Below are 19,591 nucleotides of genomic sequence, written 5' to 3' on the forward strand. Positions count from 1 at the left end.
TTAAATTTCAAATTTGAAATTCAAAAATTTAAAATTCAAAAATTTGAAATTTGAAATTTGTTTGAAATTTGAAATTTAAAATTTAAAATTTAAAATTTGAAAATTTGAATTTAAATTTTAAAATTGGTATATTTAGATATACTTGATCCCAAGTAGCAAGTAATCGAATTGGGTTGGTTGCCATGACCGTCCGGTCATAGAAGAAAAGTAGGGTTTAAAGGCCCTCTCTTTCCATTCGATGGGGTCTCCTAAGGCGGTAGGGGTACCGATGTGATTTATATCCCATGCAGATGAAGTAGCGAAAGGAATATTCATAATTTATTTTGATTGAGTTATTTTCTGTTATGTAATTAGCAATAGGATTGCTATTATGAAATGTGCTGATATATTTGTGAAATGAGTCAACATATTTGAGGAACAGAAAATAAAACCTTTCAAATTTGAAAATTATTTTTGAAATACCAAACCCTAACCTATTAGCCCAAATACTTAATTAAAAGAATAAGTGTTGTCTAGTAGGTCTAGAATTGTGAATTAAGACCTAAGACAATTGCATAAACTTGTGGGTCAATGGGTTAGATAGATTAGGTCCATAATTGGGTTAGACCTAAGGTTAGCTTAAAGAAATGGACTAAATTAGAGGAATTGGTCAAATCTAATCAAAAGTTAAATTAGATTAGGTCAAGGATACTCTAGACTCAACTCCAATAGTTGTAGTTGAATGGGTCCATATCTTTAACTAGACCAAGATGGACTTAATTCATGGCTACGCGGTAGAATCCTATTTACTAAGTTGATCAAATTAAAATTAATGAACCGATTGGTGTCTAAGATAAGTTTGGCAGTTTGACCAGTGGTTTTTAAGCGGGAGCTACTCACACTGATTCGATCTCTGATGAGTTAATGGCTTATCCCCACCACTGATCTCATTTACCTGGCCAACCTGGTGAATTAGGTTTTGATTAGATCACTTGGTGATTAGGGCTCACCCATGTCATTAGATAAATCAGTGTGACTGATTTAGGTGCTCCTAATGTCTATTTTAATTAAATTCTTTTTAATCTGACTTGATGAAGTCAGTGGGAGGATTGAAATTGACTGGATATTTTCTTCTCATATATTCTTTAATAAAATTCTTAAAAAAATTATTAGGTCCTAAAAATGATTAAGTTATATTGATAACTAAGTCATAGCCTCCCATTAAGTGAGTGATAATGAGTCCATTTGTTTAATAATCATTGGAGGCCCAAAGGCCTGGTGCTTATTGAGTAATGAAATTATCATTCATAGTATGATAATTTGATTTGAGTCTTTCTGATAGTGGTTAGGTTGGCCGACCAAAGTCGGGCTTGATCATTTATTGGTCTGATTCACCAAATCAAATCATGTTAATGGTTGGACCTAACCAGATTCTTTTAGTGGAGGCCAAAGCCTACTGATTAGATTCTGGAGCAAAATTAATTACTGAAGTTGTTTAGAGAAACAACTAATTATGAACCTACCCATAGATGCACATGGGTTGACCAACCAAAGTTGGGCTCGTATGTAGTCTGTGTGGATTCTAGTACCCACTAAAGAATTAAAGTAATTCTTCGAATTGGAGGTTGAGGCTACCAATTCATAAAAATACTAGGAGAAACTTTAGACTAAAGTCTAAGTCTTTAGTATTAATAATTTATGTACTAATATAGGTCTGATTTTCCTTTATGCAGCTATGGCCACTACCCTGTCGCTCCGATCATTATTAGATAATGACAAGCTCATGAGATCTAATTTCGATAGCTGGTATCGAAAATTAAAAATCATCCTTGAGCATGAGCGGATCCTTTATGTAGTAACGGATCTGGCACCTGAGGAGCCAGCCCTGAATGCTAGAGAGGTGGTCTGAGACACTTACCAGAAGTGGCTCAAAGACCGCACCACCGTTTGGTGCATTATGCTGGCGGCAATGAATGATGAGTTCAGCCGTAGGTTCGAGAATGCCCAACTACAGGAGATGCTTCAAATATTGAATGACTCCTTTGGCACGTCTGACGATGTTAAAAGGCACAAAACTAGTTGTGCCATTTTCAATGCTCAGATGAGGGATGGAGCCTCAGTCACTGATCATGTACTGTACATGATCGAAATGATTGAGCACCTAAGTAAACTGGACTTTCCCCTGCACGAACAGCTCGGTAAGGATGCAATCCTTAATTCTCTGCCCAAGTCCTACCTTCCCTTCCTTACTCATTTTCGAATAACAAAGCCTGCAGTGAACTACCACGGCTTGTTGGGGTTGCTGCAGAACTTTGAGAAGGGCCACCAGCTCCATAAGGAGTCGGTAAATATTGTGGGAGGGTCTTCTTCTGATCATCAACCCTTTAAGAAAGGGAAGAAGAACAAGAAGAAGAAGAATAAGAAGGTGCACCGCATGCTGGGATGTCTGCACAGGGTCAGACCAAGAAGCGCAAGCCCGACCAGAGCCAGATGGAGTGCTTCTTTTGTAAGAAGCAGGGGCATTGGAAGAGGAACTGTCCTCTATACATTGCATCACTGGACCCGAACAGGCCGAAGAAAAAGCAAGGTACTTATATGATAACACCTTGCAATTTTTCCATTTATGATACTACTACCTGGGTATTGGACACTGGAAGCCCTTATCATATTTGCAATTCGATGCAGGGTCTGCAGGTCAGTAGGAGATTTGATGAAGGTGAGAGATTCCTGAACGTTGGAGATGGAAGCAAAGTTTCAGTTCTAGCATTAGGAATCATGAACCTTATAATCAATTCTCGAAATATAATTCTGAGTGAATGTCACTATTGTCCAAGCTTTTTATTAAATATTTTTCTGTAGGCCTTTTGGCCATGAACGGTTATCAATTTTTAATTAAAAAAAATATTTGCAATATCATTTTGAATGGTGTTACAATATTTGTTGGACAACTTAATAATGGAATTTACTTTCTATCAAAACCTGTTAATGTGGTTCAAACCTCCGGTAAACATCCTAGAATAGATAATGTGTCAGAAGTCTACCTTTGGCACTGTAGGCTAGGTCATATCAATAAGAACAGGATAAACAAGTTGGCTCAAGAAGGAATTCTTGAAGTAGGTGATTATGAATCACTTCCAACCTGTGAGTCCTATCTTCTTGGTAAAATGACCAAGTCACCTTTTACTGAAAAAGGTGAGCGAGCCAGTGAACTCTTAGCTCTGGTACATTCTGATGTATGTGGACCCATGAGCTCAAGTGCAAGAGATGGATATTTCTACTTCATAACCTTCACAGATGACCTATCGAGGTATGGGTATGTCTTTTTAATGAAGCATAAGTTGGAGTCGTTTGAAATGTTCAAACTATTCCAAAATGAGGTAGAAAAATAAACTGGATAGTGTATTAAAATTCTTCGATCTGATCGAGGAGGTGAATACCTTTCCAATAATTTTCTGACATATCTTGGAGAGAATGGGATTCTCTCTCAGTGGACACCTCCTGGAACACCACAGTATAATGGTGTGTCTGAAAGGAGGAATCGGACCTTGTTGGATATGGTTCGATCCATGATGGGGTTTGCTGGTCTGTCGATCTTCCTTTGGGGATATGCACTCGAATTGGCTTGTTACCTTCTAAATAAAGTTTTGAGTAAGTCTGTAACCAAAATGCCATATGAGATATGGATAGGACGTAAGCCAGTACTCTCGCACCTTAGGGTTTGGGGGTGTCCGACTTATGTTAAACGTTTAATTACGGACAAGCTTGGACCTAGGTTTGACAAGTGTAATTTTATAGGGTATCCAAAAGAGACCAAAGGGTATTACTTCTACCTAGCTAATGAGCAAAAGGTGTTTGTCAGCCTTAAGGCAATCTTTTTAGAAAAAGAGTTCTTTGGTGAAGGGACTGTTGCCTCTAAGGTCGAACTTAATGAAGTTCGACAGGTGAAAAAACTGACACAAGTTGCTGAACCTGAACTGGATTTGATTAGATCAGATCCGGAGCCCATTGTTCAAGCACCCTTAAGGCAATCTGGTAGAGTACCACATCAACCAGACAGATACTATGATTTCTTGGTCCGAGATGATGATCCTATCGAACTTGATGAAAATGATGAGGATCTGATCACCTACATGGATGTAATGCAGAGATCCGACTCTGAGAAATGGCTAGAGGCCATGAAATCCAAAATGGAGTCCATGAAGGTCAACGATGTGTGGACATTGGTTGACCCACTCGAAGGAGTAAAACCCATAGGGTGTAAGTGGGTCTTCAAGAGGAAGAGAGGCACAGACGGAAAGGTGGAAACCTATAAAGCCCATCTGGTTGCCAAGGGATATCGTCAACGTTATGGTATAGACTATGACGAGATATTTTCTCCGATGGCAATGCTCAAATTCATTCGGATTATGCTTGCGATAGCTGCCCATCTGGACTATGAAATCTAGCAGATGGATGTGAAGATAGCTTTCCTAAACGGAGAGCTGGATGAAGAGGTGTATATGATACAACCTGAAGGATTCACATCCACTGATGAGTCTAAGGTGTGCAGACTACAGAGGTCCATTTATGGACTTAAGCAGGCATCCCGGAGTTGGAACGTACATTTTGATAGGACGATCAAGACGTATGGCTTCGTTAAGAATGGAGAAGAGCCCTACATTTATAAGTGGGCTAATAGTCCAGGAGTGGTATTTCTTGTATTGTATGTGGATGATATTCTCTTAATCGGGAATGATGTCCTTACATTACAGGGAATAAAGATTTGGCTGTCGTCACAGTTCTCCATGAAGAATTTGAGAGAAGCTTCCTACATCCTACGGATGAGGATCTATAGGGATAGATCTAAAAGGTTGCTTGATGTATCCCAGTCTACGTACATAGATACTATGCTGAAGAGGTTCAGCATGGAGAATTCCAAGAAAGGCTATCTACCGATAGGCCATGGAATTTCTCTCTCGAAGAGGGATTGTCCAACAACACCTCAAGAGAGAGAGCGTATGGGTAGGATTACATATGCTTCGGTAGTGGGATCTATCATGTACGTCATGATATGTACACGATCAGATGTGGCATACTCACTAGGGGTAGTGAGTAGATACCAATCTGATCCAAGGAAGAATCACTGAAATGTTGTTAAAACCATCCTGAAGTATTTAAGAAATACTAAGGACCAGTGGCTTGTTTATAGTGAATCAGACTTGAAACTTCTAGGATTTACAGACTCTAGTTTCCAGTCTGATCACGATGACAGCAAAAGTGTGTCGGGATTTATTTCTATCCTTAATGGTGGGGCTATGTACTGGAAGAGTTCCAAGCAACACACAGTGGCTGATTCAGTTTGTGAAGTGGAGTATGTCGCTGCATCAGATGCTGCCAAAGAAGTGGTGTGGCTGAGAAAATTTATCATCGAGCTCGGAGTAGCACCGTCCCTTGTTGGTCCAGTTTTGCTCTACTGTGACAGCTCTGGAACCATTGCTCAGGCGAAGGAACCCAAGGCACACTAGCGGACGAAGCATATTCTGCGCCGCTACCATCTCATCCGAAAAATTATGGATCGAGGTGACGTCGACCTTCAGAAGATCGACGGAAAGGAGAACCTGGCCGACCCATTCACTAAAGTCATTGCGGTGAAGGATTTTGACGACTACAAGTCAAAGATGGGTATTAGATACAGCACCGATTGGCTTTAGGCCAAGTGGAAGATTGTTGGGAATAGTATCCCAAAGCCAATCATCAGCCTATTGACGGTTGTGCTCATTTTTGTATATGTACATGAATTATGAATTAATAAAAATTATTTTGATATTTTTCATCATAAAATATTTCATCTTCTAATGAACTCCTATGTTGTGGTGAAGTCCTTAGGACTATTTAGACTCGACAAAGGAGGATTTGTCGTTTAGTCCTTAAATCTGTTCGCAACCAAATGATACGTTGTTACCAAGGATGACAATATTTATCAAGCATAGGTCGTTGTGTGCCATATAGGTTGGTTGTCCTCTTAACCAATGAGTGTACAGACACTGGTATGGCATACAGGTGAAATGTAAGGGTACATCTGCACTAAACGTGACCGACTCCAGAGCTATTTCTGCTATCAAGATTTGCTTCGATGGAATATGAGTATAAATATCCCTCCGACCTGAGACCGCCACGGTGACTTGCAAGCAACTCACTGCACTTAGGCACTGGACTACCTGAATTTCTAATTCAGTGACGGAAGGCTGCTGGGTGTAGTCAAGTACTTGACTTGTCGGTGCGTGTGTCAAGATGGGATTGACCACTCCAGTTTAAAAGCTATGTACAGTTGTGTTTCAATTTAGCAAAACTTTGGCCAGAGTAGTCTTTGTGAGGAGTCACAGGACTGTTTGAGTTGAGCATGATTCGGATGATCTAATCAGGATTGACAGTTTAATCCTGAGTCGTCCTAAACACAGAGGTCAAAAGGATGAATTATATAGTAACCATATTCACGTAGGTTCTGAGTATTGCGATTGCAACTATTCAACCTATCCGGTCATCGGGTACCATTGCTAGATGGTCACTTCGATTAGTACAGAAATTGGTTCCTATGCTACCGGCTTAGGTTCGAACCTGCGGGGTCACATACATTAGAGGTTCCTATCTGATCTGATGGCTGATGAAGAGTCCTAATGCTCATGGACTATGAGTCCTATGTGTCTAGGACTCTGTGATCGAGAATCAAGATTCTCTGATCATGAGTCCCATACATTTTGGGTATCGGGGTCAAGAGTCCCACTGGTTTAGGACTCTTCGATCAGGGTTACATATCGATGAATTTTGATGCCCGATTATCCATAAAATTTGGACTCAATATTTATGAGAGATTTAATTAGTGATTTGATCACTAATTAACTTAATTTGATTGAGTAATTATTTTTGGATCAAGTCTAATTGAATTGGATTCAGTTGGGTTTGACCCGATTAGGTTAAGAGTTGACCTAATCGTCGAGATGGTTTGGTCCCTGATATGATCAGGAGTTGGGCTTAATCAATTCCTGATTTGATTAAGATTTTATTGAGCCTAATTAAGCCTAATTAAGTTGGGTTTAAATTAGTCTAATTGGGCCTAACTTATTTGGTTCAATTAGGTTGGTTTAAATAATGAAACCACCTTGACTCATTCTCCCTGTGCCACCTTACTTCCACTGCGCCCATTTGAATTCACGAGAAGGAAGTTCTCATGAATTTTTTTTCATGCAAAGTCCTTCCTCATACCCTACTTTAATGCACCAAATGAGTGGATAAGGATGATTGGTTGGCCATTCAAATTCAAAACAAAGTTTGAATTTGAATGAGCAACCAATCTTAGCGCCTTGACCTTATCCTCTTTTAATGCCCCATTTATTACACGAGAAAATGTTTCTCATGAAATCACTCATGCAAAAATTAAGCCACACCCTCTTCTTCTCATGCCCTTAGTGGATAGGAATAAATTGGTTTCCATTTGAATTCGAAATTTGATTTGAATTCAAATGTGCAATTACTCATCTTTATCCTCTCACGTGGATAAGACGTTTGATTGTTTTAAAAGGAGGAGAAGAGTGGGACGTGTGCAAGAAAAATTTTAAAGAGAAAATTTGGATGTGAGAAATCCTTGTGTGCCAGGTGAAGGTCTATATCTTTTCGAGAGAAAAAGAAAGAAAAGAAAGAAAAATTGTGCACATTGTTTTAGTGAGTTCTTCAGGGTTTCAACCTGGAGTTAGGGAAGTGAGAAGCTGATCTACGAGTGTCGTGAGCCCACCAAATTTTAGAAAAATCTTCATCATCCTCTCAAGCACGTCTACTGATGATCCAGAGTGTCCGAAGAATCGACAGACATCGATCGAAGGAGTTCGATTAGCATCGACCGTCGAAAGAGCTCTACAACGAGCTAGCACTCGTGAGGAGTCGATCAGATCGAAAACTTCGTATGGATGATCCATAGAGGTCAGACACGCTATGTGACTGCATCGCGATGATCAGACTCTTCTAACGATGATCAGATTACAGTGATCTACTACCCGCACAAAGGTATTGTGTTCTGAACACATTACAGTAAAGTGTTTACTGTTCAAATTCAAATTTCAAATTTAAATGCATGCATACTATATATCATATTTAGATCCTAGTGTAGGATAAATTTTTATTAAATAATTAGATTAATTAATAATTTTTGCTGTAAAATAGTGATTTTAAAAAAATTTTAAAATTATCATTTTACCCCTGCACTGAATTTTTTCATAATTCGATGGAGTCATGGTACATTGTAGGCCAGTAATAACCTTGTCAGAGCAGTTTGTAGGATAAAGATCTGGCCCCCAGGTGATTTCTGCAGACTCCTTCATGTACCTCCCACAAGACAAAGTCGGCTTCAGAAGGTCAGAGACATTTCAGATGGGGCAAAGAGTACGACCTCTTATACAGCTTGCCTTCATAAAGGATGTATCGGGAGGCCTGGTTCCTAAGCTTTCGAGCTTCTTTTGTATCATGAGGAAGAACCCCATCCTTGAGGTATATAACCAGTGGGTCAATCCAGCTGGGTTCATGGTTGGTCTCCATCACAAGCTACGATTCTTCCATAGTTGGGCACTTCAGAACTTTGAAGAAGACTTCCTTGGGCAGTTCAGCTGGAGCCAGTGTAGCCAACTTGGAGAAAAGGTCGGCCCTGATATTTTTTGCTCTTGAAATCTACTTGATGTCAAAGCTGCCGAAGGCAAGGATGATCTCTTTTACCTTTTTGAGATACTTGACCATACTGTCCTCTCGAGCTTCATAGTTTTCGCTGACTTGTCCTACCACTAATTGGGAGTCACTGTAGACTTGGAGTCGATTTACTTCTAATTCTTTGACGATCTTCAATCCTACAATCAGAGCTTCATATTCTGCTCTATTATTTATTGTAGAGAATCCGAAGTGTAGCGCGTACTCCATGATGATTCCTTCTGGATTGACCAAGATCAGGCCCGCACCCGCGCCTGACATATTGGAGGAACCGTCCACATAGAGGGCTCAAAAACCATCAGGGAGATCTGTTCTTTCCTCAGGAGAGTTCGATTGGAGCCCTGGGTTGTCAACTTCACCTTGTTCAAGTTCGGCCTCTTCCAGAATAGTGCATTCCACTATGAAGTCTGCTAATATCTGAGCTTTTATCGTCGACCGAGGTCGATAGTTGATGTTAAATTCTGTGAGCTCGACTGCCCATTTCGCTATCCTTCCAAAAGCATCTGCTCGATGTAGAACTGTCTTAATCGACTGGTCGGTGAGCAGTGTTATGGTGTGCCCTTGAAAGTAAGGTCGGAGCCTTCGAGCTGCAATCAACAAGGCATAAGTTAGTTTTTCTAACTTAGTATATCTAGTTTCAGCATCTCTCAATACTCGACTTATGTAGTAGATCGGCCATTGAATTTTTACTTTTTTCTTAACCAGAACTGCTGCGAGAGCCAAAGGGGAGACCGCCAGGTACAGGAACAACTCCTCTCCGAATTTAGGCTTTGCCAATAGTGGAGATGAGCCAAGGTAGTTCTTCAATTCTTCAAACGCTTGCTGACATTCAGCGGTCCAACAGAAGTTCTTCGGTTGCTTAAGAGTCTGAAAGAAAGGTAGGCACCATTCGGCCGACCTTGAGATGAAGCGATTCAGAGCTGCTACTCTCCCAGTAAGGTGCTGAACTTCTTTTATTAACTTCGAGGCAGTCATTTCCTAGATGGCATGAATCTTCTCCAGATTTGCTTCGATCCCGCGCCCTGATACCATAAAGTCCAAGAATTTCTCTAAGGTTACTCCAAAAGTGTACTTGGTTGGGTTCAGCTTCATCTTATATTTTTGGAGGGCGCTGAAGGTCTCCTCAAGGTCGGCGACGTTGTTCATTGAGGATTTACTTTTTACAAGCATGTCATCCACGTAGACCTCTATGTTGTGGCCGATCTGCTCTTTGAAGATCTTGTTCACTAGCCGTTGATAGGTCGCCCCTGCATTTTTAAGGCCAAAAGGTATGACCCTGTAACAATAAAAACCATGGTTAGTGATAAAAATATTTTTTTCTTCATCTTCTGGCGCTATCCTGATTTGATTGTAGCCAGAAAATGCATCCATGAAAGTGAAAAACTCATGGCCCGAGGTTGCATCCACTAGTTGGTCAATTCTGGGCAAAGAGTAACTGTCATTCGGGCAGACTTTGTTCAGCTTTTTGAAGTCTATACACATCCTCCACTTGTCATTCACCTTCTTGACAAGAACCATAATGGAGACCCAGTTCGGGTAGTTGACTTCTCTGATGAACCTAGCTTTCAGGAGTTTATCAACTTCCTCAGCTATTGCCATCTGCCTTTCCAGTGCATGGCTTCGAATTTTTTCCTGCATCGATCGATGTTTGGGATCAATAGCTAGACGGTGTTCCATGACTTCCGCATCAATCTCCGACATGTCCGTCGGAATCCAAGCGAAAATATCCGCATTCTTTTGTAGAAAATTGATGAGCTGTGTTCGTACCTCTTCTCTCAAGTTGGAGCCGATCTTCACCACATGCTCCTTATTCCTATCGTTCAAAGAAATTGAGACAAGATCTTCAATTGGCTCATCCCGTTCTTCAGCAAGGTCATCGCGGGTGTCCAATCCATCAACCGGACAGGGGTCAGACTAACCATTTCTTTGTAGGGCTATGTTATAGCAGTGTCTTGCCAGGACTTGATCTTCTCTGACCTCTCCGACCCCTTGGCTAGTAGAAAATTTCAACTTCAAATGGTAGGTCGATACCACAGCTCGGAGGGCGTTGAGGTCGGATCGGCCGAGTATTGCATTGTAGGCAGACGGTGCCCTTACTACCAGAAAATTCACTTGCGCTCTTGATTATTTCGGGTATCGACCTGCAACTACAGTCAAAGTTATTACTTCTTTCATTGGCACAGCATCGCCAGTGAATCCTACCAACGGGGAGCTTTCGGCCCTAATCGACCATCCAAAATGGATATTTTTGAGAATGCATCGTAAAATAAAATATCGATCAAGCTTTCACTATCAATAAGAATGCGGCTTACATCATAGTCAGTAATATTTAAAGAAACTACAACCGCATCATTATAGGGGAATTGAATCTCCCGGGCATCTTCTTCAGTAAAGGTTATAGATTCTTCAGTCTTCTGTCGCTTGGGCAGTCCGGTCGATCCACTGGCTGCTCTCCATCGGGATCCTCCAGAGATGGTGTTGATGATCCCAATTGGAGACTGATCTTCAGGCTGTTCTTTCCTCCTTGATGGCTCTGGCTGTGGTAGGGCCCTCAGCCGATCCTCCCTACCTTCAAGCCGGCATCGAATGAATCTGTCGAGCCGACCTCGTCTGATGAGCTCCTCGATCTCATCTCGGAGCTGAATACACTCCTCCGTGTCGTGGCTGTGGTCACGATGATAGAGGCAGAACTTGTTAGGGTTGCGCTTCCCTGAGTGTGTCGCATCTTTTCCGACCTTGGCAGCTACTCCCTGACCTCTATCAGCACTTGAGTTTTTGGAGCATTGAGAGGGGCGTAGCTGTGGAATCTTCTTGGAGGAGAGCTCCGTCGAACTCTGTGGTCTGAGCTCCTCTGCCTACGAGCTCGGAGAGGAGTTCGGACACGCTTGTGTCCGGGGAGAGTTTGACAACGTAATCGAGCTTCACTCGGCCCTTTTTCAGCTGCGGGCTTGCTGGAGTCACCCGCCTGCCGCTCCTTCGCGACGTCCTCGTCCTTCAACTTGAAGGCTTCCTCTGCTCGAGCATATCCTTCAGCCCGAGCCAGCAAATTAGCGAAATCCCTGAGATACTTCTTTTTCAGGAAAAACAGGAGATCATTCTTTTGAAGACCGCTCTTCATGGCGGCCATTGCAACTGATTGGTCTAAGTTTCGGACCTCCAATGTGGCGGCATTAAAATGATTGACATAAGTTCGGATGGATTCTCTCTCCTTTTGCTTGATGTTGATAAGGGACTCCGAACCTCTCCGGAGATGCCGGCTACTGACGAAATGAGTCACAAACTGATGGCTCATTTGATCAAAGGAGAAGATAGTACCCAGCTTCAGTGTCGAGTACCAATTTTTTGCTGCTCCCTTCAAGGTAGATGGGAAAGCTCGGCACAGGATGGCGTCTGGCGCGCTATGGAATAGCATCATTGTCCGGAAGGCCTCCAGGTGGTCAACCGGATCTGAGGTCCCGTTGTAGCTCTCAAATTGGGGGAGCTTGAAGTTCGGCAGGATTGATTCCTGCATAATCATTTGAGAGAAAGGAGGGTCAGTATAGATATCCTCACCGTAAGCAGGGGGAGCATGACGGAGCTCTTCGATCCGTCAATTCATCTCTTGGAACTTTTGGTCCAGGAGATCCTCTCGACTGCGAGTCTCGAGGGTCTTCTGACAGAACGGAGGTAGAGACTCTTCGGGGGTGGAATCGTGATCAGACAGAGGGCTCTCTGCCTTCTGTTTTCTTTTTTCGGAGAACACAGGGCGACTGGCCCAAGTGAGCCACCTGATCGTTGGATTCTGGAACTCTGATGATGCTCCTTCCAACCGCACAGATGCCTGCGGCTGCTGTTGCTGCTGCATCGCCTGCACTGCTTCGGTGAGGCCCCTGACCTGCTGAACCAGCAGGTCGAACTGCTCCATACCGACCATCGTTGCCGGAGGAGGAGCTTGAAAAACTGGGGATGAGGCCGGAGCTTGCGGATCTCATTGAGATCTGGCCATGGAGGCCGTAGATCGCCTAGTGGATGCCTTTCGGGGAGGCATCAGGTGGGGATCAGACAGGAGAAGAGGAAGAAGATGTCGAAGAAGATGATCGGAGATAGTCCCATTGAGTACTCCTTTAAGAATAAAGATCCTGCGAAGACACAGCCCCTTCCTCTAGCACCGATTCTGTTGGTGTAGAATTCTGCCGATGCTGGAGAAGCTGGAGTCGATGGGATCGCGGCCACCATCGGGACCTATAAGGAAAGTCTAAACCAGAGTTGGGGGTGCTCCGGCAAGACCCTCCGATGCTCAAGCCAGTACTCTGCCTCAACAGAAATGGAGTACTCGAATGAGATTTTAGCAGAGTTTCGAGATAGAGTTTAGAGCTTAGAGAAAAATATATCTGGAGGGTCTCTTTTATAGACGGGAGAGCATAACTGATTGACAGTGACGTCCGTAACTGCCTGGTAGTGGGTCGTTCGGGGCCACGCGGAGTTTGTTACGAGAGTGGTGGTGCCAGTGGGCCGTTCGGGGCCACGTGGAGTTTATTACGGAGAGTGGAGTAGTGTCCGTTATCATGACTTGCCAGAGCGGGTGGGACCACGTGGAGTTTGTTACAGAGAGTGGAGTGATGTCTGTTGTAGCGACTTGCTAAAGAGTTTGGGCCGGACGACTGAAGCTCGGTTGGGACGTCTGGTGGAGCGAAATAGCTCTCTGTCTCAGTAATCTGAGAGAAGCTCAGATATTTTAGAGGTTGCTGACGGGTTGTTGTTGGGTGTCTTAGGCGTTGATACTGCAGACCGAAGTCATCTGCTGTAGAAGCTCGGGCGAAAATTTTTTGTTGGAAAAATCCGACAGGAGTCCGATTGTTAGAGAAGTCCGTCTGGAATTTGTCTGATGTAGAAGCTCGTCTGAAGACTGTCCACTGGAGAGGTCCGATTTCATAAGGAGTCCAGCTGAAGGTTGACCGATAGTAGAGTTCGGAAGGCGTTGTGAAAGTTCGTCTGCTGGAGGAGTCTTGAGGACACTGTGGAAAGTCGACCGCTAAAGGAGTCTGGAATTCAATTCTATTATAGAAGTTCGGACGGAGTTCAGTTCTTGTAAGAGTCCGGAAGGAGGCCGCTTATTGTAGAAGCTCGGACGAAGATCGGTTGCCGTGGAAGCTCGGATGGAGACTTCTTATTATAGAAGCTCGGATGAAGTCTGCTTGCAATAGAAGTTCGGAGTAGAGATCCGGCTGGTGGAGCCCATCTGTTGTAGAAGTTCGTCTGGGATCCATCCGTTATAAAAGTTCAGACGGAGTCCGGCTCTTGTAGGAGCTCGGATGAAATTCGGAAGGCAATCGACCACCGTAGAAACTTGGATGGAGTTTGGTTACTGTAGAAGTCCTGCTGCTGGAGAAGTTCGGTCATTGATGAAGTCCGGAAGAAGTTCGGAGTAAAGTCGATCGTGGCTAGAAGAAGTCTGGAAGAGATTCGGAGAGTAGTCGATCACTGTAGAAAATCGGCTGATAGTGAAGTTCGGAGAGCATTTGGAGCAGTCTGATAGATGAATGGAGGAGCTCATTATTGGTGAAGTCCGGATGGTATTGTGGAAACTCGGACGGCTGGGGACGTTCAGAAAGATGTCGCATAAGGTCGGAAGCCGGAAGAGCCCTGGGAGGGTCGGCCTCTTACGAACTTCGGCTGGGGTTATTTTATACCCAACAGTATACCAGAGAGAGCTCTCCTCTTGACCTGGGACTCCAAAATTCCAATCCTAGCAGGATTATGACTCTTTGTTTATAAAAGCAGGGCCAGAGGTTCCAAGCATGTATCACTCATCTTATGCACACTATTCCTCCTTCAGCTAATCTTCTTCTATTCTTTTGTTCTCCAAGGTCCTGTCTAAATTAGGCGATCTCTGATCTGATCAACTCCAGCACCGATATTTGATCTTTTCACTTTTTCTTGCATGTAGATCAAAGCTATTCCTCTTGAAGCAGGTCAGCTAACAACCACCTAGTGTTCATCAGCCTTAGATTAGATTTGGTGGCAATAACTATGATTAAAACAAGTATAGAAGGTGGGCTTTCAAAATGATAAGGTTGATCTATGTGACTTGATGTCATGGAAATAGCCCTTTGAGCACATGGGTAAAGTTACTTGCATCTGACCCTCCCCAGCATGGTCTTTAATTTAACTTAGGTCAATGTATAGGAATATATTTTGGGAAATTTACTTTTGTCCAAGCACTCCTAACCCTTTAGGGTACAGAAAGGTTTAACTGAACAATAGAAGTTTGATGGGCTTTTTTGTTTATCAATGCTCATCGACTTAGTAATCGATTGTCACATCAATTCCGATGAATGAGTTGTATGCACTGTATATTTAGTCAGATTAATTTCAGCCAAAGGTTTCCGATGCATCCATCAGGAGACATGGTAAAAATTGAAAGAGGGAATGCTGCTGTAGAGCAATTAATTCTGTTTTGCACGGTGGAACCATGGATCTTGCAACCAGCTGAAAAGGACTGGGTTGCCACCAAATGCATGGCTGGCCGGCGTGCCTCCACCGTTTGCAACGCGGCCAAGTAGTTGAGAATGTGCGACCGCTGGTTGTTGGTCCGCCAACTCTTCTAACCTTTTGCTCTCTGTTCCGTCGCTCCCAGCCGCCCATTTCTGCCCACCCTAACCTATCAGAACGGTCGGTCCCTGGCCATAGCCCTGTGATGTACGTGTATATATATATACTTTTCTTTTTCCCCCTCCCCTTTAAAGGCATCCTCCTCTTCGAAGGCGGCCTCCGCCTTTCCCTCTTCGCCGAGTTCGAGGCCGGTCAGCCCCGTCTTGGAGAAGATGGAAGATGACAATGAAATTGACAAGGTTATTTACCAAGGCACCTACAACACCGTGAACCGGACATACGGTGGGGAAATCTGCGACACGAGGTACACTATCAAAATCGCCTCGGACGGCTTGTTCCTCGACGACCCGTCCCTCAACTATCCCTTTCCCGTCCTCCTCCTCCAGCTCCTGCTCATCGCCTTCACCTCCCGCCTTGTCTACGCCCTCCTCCGGCCCCTCAAGCAGCCCCGCGTAGTGTGCGACATCATCGTATGTCGTCGCTTTTTTCCATTCTCCTCTCTTGTCTTCAGTCTTTTGTGATGATGATGATGAATGATGAATGATGAATGGAGTACGTGCGTGGTTGCAGGGCGGCATACTCCTAGGGCCTTGTTTTCTTACCCAGAATTTGCCGTTCAGGGCCCGGCTGTTCCCCTACAAGTCGTTCGCCCAGCTCCGCACCCTGGCTTCCTTCGGGCTCATGTTCAAGCTCTTTGTCATGAACGTGAAGCTGGACCCGTCCATCATCCTGCGGCCTGGGAAGAAGGCCCTCTCCATCGGCCTTGTCAGCATTCTCGTGCCCTTCGGCGTCCAGGTCGGCCTTTCCAACCTGCTGAGTGCAAACCACTGGATCGACGACAGGTTCGCCACCGAAAACTTCCTCACCTTCATCGCCATCTGCCTTAGCACCACCACCTACCCCGTCCTTGCCGACCTCCTGGACGAGCTTGGCCTCCTCAACACCGAACTCGGCCGCCTCGCCATGTCGTCGTCCTCCGTCAATAGCGCTGTGGGTTGGCTTTTCTTGGTCCTCTATACCGCCATCAAGCTGTCCGGCAGGCAGTCGATTACTGCGGTCCATTCGCTGGCGTCGTGTTGCGGCCTCGTGCTGTTCGCCGTGTTCGTGTTCCGGCCCTGCATGCGGTGGATCGTCCGGCGGACCCCGCGGGGCGGGCGGGTCGGAGGCGGGGCCATCATGGTCATAATGGCGACAGTCTTGGTGTCGGGCTTGGTCAGCGACATCATCGGGGCCACGTTCATCTTCGGCCCCATCATTCTGGGTCTCGCTGTGCCGGACGGCCCCCCCCTCGGGGCTCAGCTGGTGGAGAAGCTGGAGATGATCGTGACGGAGATGTTGATGCCCCTGCTCTTCCTGTCGGGAGGTCTGATCACGGACTACTCGAGACTCAAGGACAAGGACGGCAACAGCGTTGCGAGCTCGACCATGTGGATGTTCGTTGTCACTATCGTCGGGTTCGTCTTCAAGCTTGTGTCGACGCTGGTGCCCGCCATGTACTTCGACATATCACGACACAACGCCTTGCTGCTGGGCCTCATCATGAACTTCAGAGGAATGATAGAGATGGCTATTTTACTCAACTTCAGGTCTTTCAAGGTGAAGTATTTAATTTTTTTTATGCATGTATATTTGGATGACGTGTTTGGCTCGGTTACTCACCTACGCAATCCATCTCCAGATCATTGAAATCGGTAGCTACACGGTTCTGATATTATTCATTGTGTTGATGACGGGGATCGCCGTCCCACTGGTGAAACGTTACTACGATCCCCTGAGCGTGGACTACGTGGTGGGGCGGTGCAGCATCGAGCAGCTGAAGCTCCACGCGGAGCTGCGCATCGTGGCGTGCATGCACGACGAGGAGGCGGTGCCGGCCATCATCAGTCTTCTGGAGGCGTCGAGTGTGGAGGGGGCCAACCCGGTGTGCGTGTACGCACTGCACCTGGTGGAGCAGCTGGGCAGCGCCAACACCAACCTCATTGCCCACAAGAACAACAACGAGTACGTCGACCCCAGCAAGTTGGGCCACCTCCTCAACGCCTTGGTTCACTACGAGCAGTTCAAGAAGGGGCAAGTAGCCGTGCATCCCTTCACCGCCATCGCCCCCTATAAGACCATGCACCAGGACATCTGCTCCCTCGCCTTGCAGAAGAGCGCCGCCATTATCGTCCTGCCCTTTATCATCAACAAGGACTCCGCCGCGGATGCCGACCGGGCCATCCGATCCATCGTCCCCAGCGTCTTGTCCCAGGTGACACGTATAAAATAGATAGATAGCCGCACGACTGCACTGTGTTGCATGCATGATGCGTCCCCATTTATTCAAATTTGATAATTCTTACTTATTGTTTCTACAAATGCCAACAGGCTCCTTGCTCCGTGGGAATTCTCATCAGCAAGAACGCGGGCGGCTCGGTGCTGCCGACCCCCGGCCATTTCCATCAGCACATGGGGGTGCTCTTCTGGGGCGGCCCCGACGACCGGGAGGCGCTCGCGTATGCCTCCCGCTTGCTCTATCACAGGGGCGTCCAACTCAGCGTCATCCGCTTCGTGCTGGCGAACGACCATAAGGACAACGAAGCCATCGAGAAGCTCAAGTCCGAGAACATGAACAACGAGCACCTGAGGCTCCAGGAGGTGGTGGCCAGGGACATGGAGCAGACCATCTCGGCCATCAGGTCCATTGATAGCCAATTCGACCTCGTCATCGTGGGGCGGCAGCAGAGCTCGTCCTCGCTCCTGGAACAAGGGCTGGCGGAATGGAGCGAATTCCCTGAGCTGGGGGTAGTGGGAGATATGCTCGCATCCTCGGATTTCCATAGCTTTGCCTCCGTCCTTGTCGTGCAAAGGCACGAATATGGTTCAAAACGAAAGTAGAAGGCGCAGCTAGCAAGAACTCTAGGCGTCTTACGTGCATTCAACCAAAGTTCAGGATAACGTTTGAAAAAGAGAAAAAGAATGTACGGCGACAAAGTTGTTGGAATCACAAATAAAAGAAAAACATTGAAATACCTTCGCACCGACAAAATGCAGTGCGCCTCTAAATTTCACAATGTTCGTATGTTGTCATTGATTTGTTTGAATCATTGACGATGTGTTTGATTGAGAGGAGTTGAGCTGCGGATTGAAAATAGAGATAAGTGGCTTTCATTCAAATCATTTGGTTGGGAGAAGTTTTGTTCCTATGCCAATCTCAGGAAAAATGGAAATGCTTAAATTTCTCAAAATCCAATCCTTCCTCTTTCTACGATTCAAATTCCATTTTGATTTGATTGGCGCTAGATGATGATGGTTTGACTTGCAAAATAAGTATTTGATTGGAGTTGGCTTTGATAGAAATCTATTTGGATGGTTCGATAGATCTAAAGTATACGATGAAGCTTGTCGATCAAAGATCTTTTGGCCTAATCTCATCTTTTCTTGAAACTCTATAAAAAAGTTTGGTTAGTCACCTCCGTTAGCTTGTGGATGGCTGACTGAGGTGAGATGAAGGGTGATGGCTAGCTCTCAACAAAATTCGGCCATCGTCTGTAATTAAAATCCGAAGAAGACCGAAAAGGCAAATAATGGACTTCCAGACGAAATCCCTCACGTTGGCTTCAATAATATGGGCCCATGATTTAGTTTCAATCCCCTTGATGAAATAATCGATGACAACTAGCAGAAACTTCTGCTGGCCTGATGCTCATGGGAAAGGACCAAAGATGTCTATTCCTGTTGCTCAGATATGGAGCCCAAGAGGGGGGGGTAAATTGGGCCTTTTAAAATATTTGTGATTAGTGCTCACAAGCAATGTGCTATACTTGTAGAGTGAGATGAATTGATTATCAAAGAAAGAAGAATCAACTACAATTAACTAATAAATAAGTATAGAGCACAAAGAAAATATGCAAGCACTATAAACACAAGAGATTTATAGTGGTTCGGTGCTAACCTTGCACCTACATCCACTCCTCAAGTTCCAACTTGAGAATTCAATCCACTAAAAGGCATTGGAAATTGTATCCTAAAATCAATCGTGTGATAATTGAGTTTATCTTTGTATATGAATTATTGATTATTGAATGATAGTTATTCTGATATTTTTCATGATAAAGTGATATCTTTCTTGAACTCTTGTATTATGATGAAGTCTCTAGAACTATGCTAGTGTACGATAAAGAGAAGATTTATCGTATAGTTCTTAAACAAGTTCGCGATCAAATGATACGTCATTACGGGACAATGACGTTTATCGAGTGAAGGTCGTTGTGTGCCATATGGGTTGGTTGTCCTCTTAACCAAGGAGTGTGATAAC

At 44.6% G+C, this 19,591-nt stretch overlaps 1 protein-coding gene across 1 annotated transcript; it reads left to right on the forward strand.

Annotated features, from left to right (window-relative positions):
* The first annotated feature begins 15,089 nt into the window (after positions 1-15,089).
* On the forward strand, positions 15,090-18,422 carry LOC105036000 (cation/H(+) antiporter 15-like). The gene is made up of 5 exons (XM_010911725.3): positions 15,090-15,224; positions 15,429-15,764; positions 15,865-16,890; positions 16,973-17,545; positions 17,662-18,422. Exons 1-5 carry the CDS (start codon positions 15,090-15,092, stop codon positions 18,169-18,171), a joined length of 2,580 nt encoding a protein of 859 aa, XP_010910027.2. The 3' UTR covers positions 18,172-18,422.
* The last annotated feature ends 1,169 nt before the right edge of the window (positions 18,423-19,591 follow it).

This window comes from Elaeis guineensis, chromosome 6, assembly GCF_000442705.2.
Source record: "Elaeis guineensis isolate ETL-2024a chromosome 6, EG11, whole genome shotgun sequence".
NCBI classification, from domain to species: Eukaryota; Viridiplantae; Streptophyta; class Magnoliopsida; order Arecales; family Arecaceae; genus Elaeis; species Elaeis guineensis.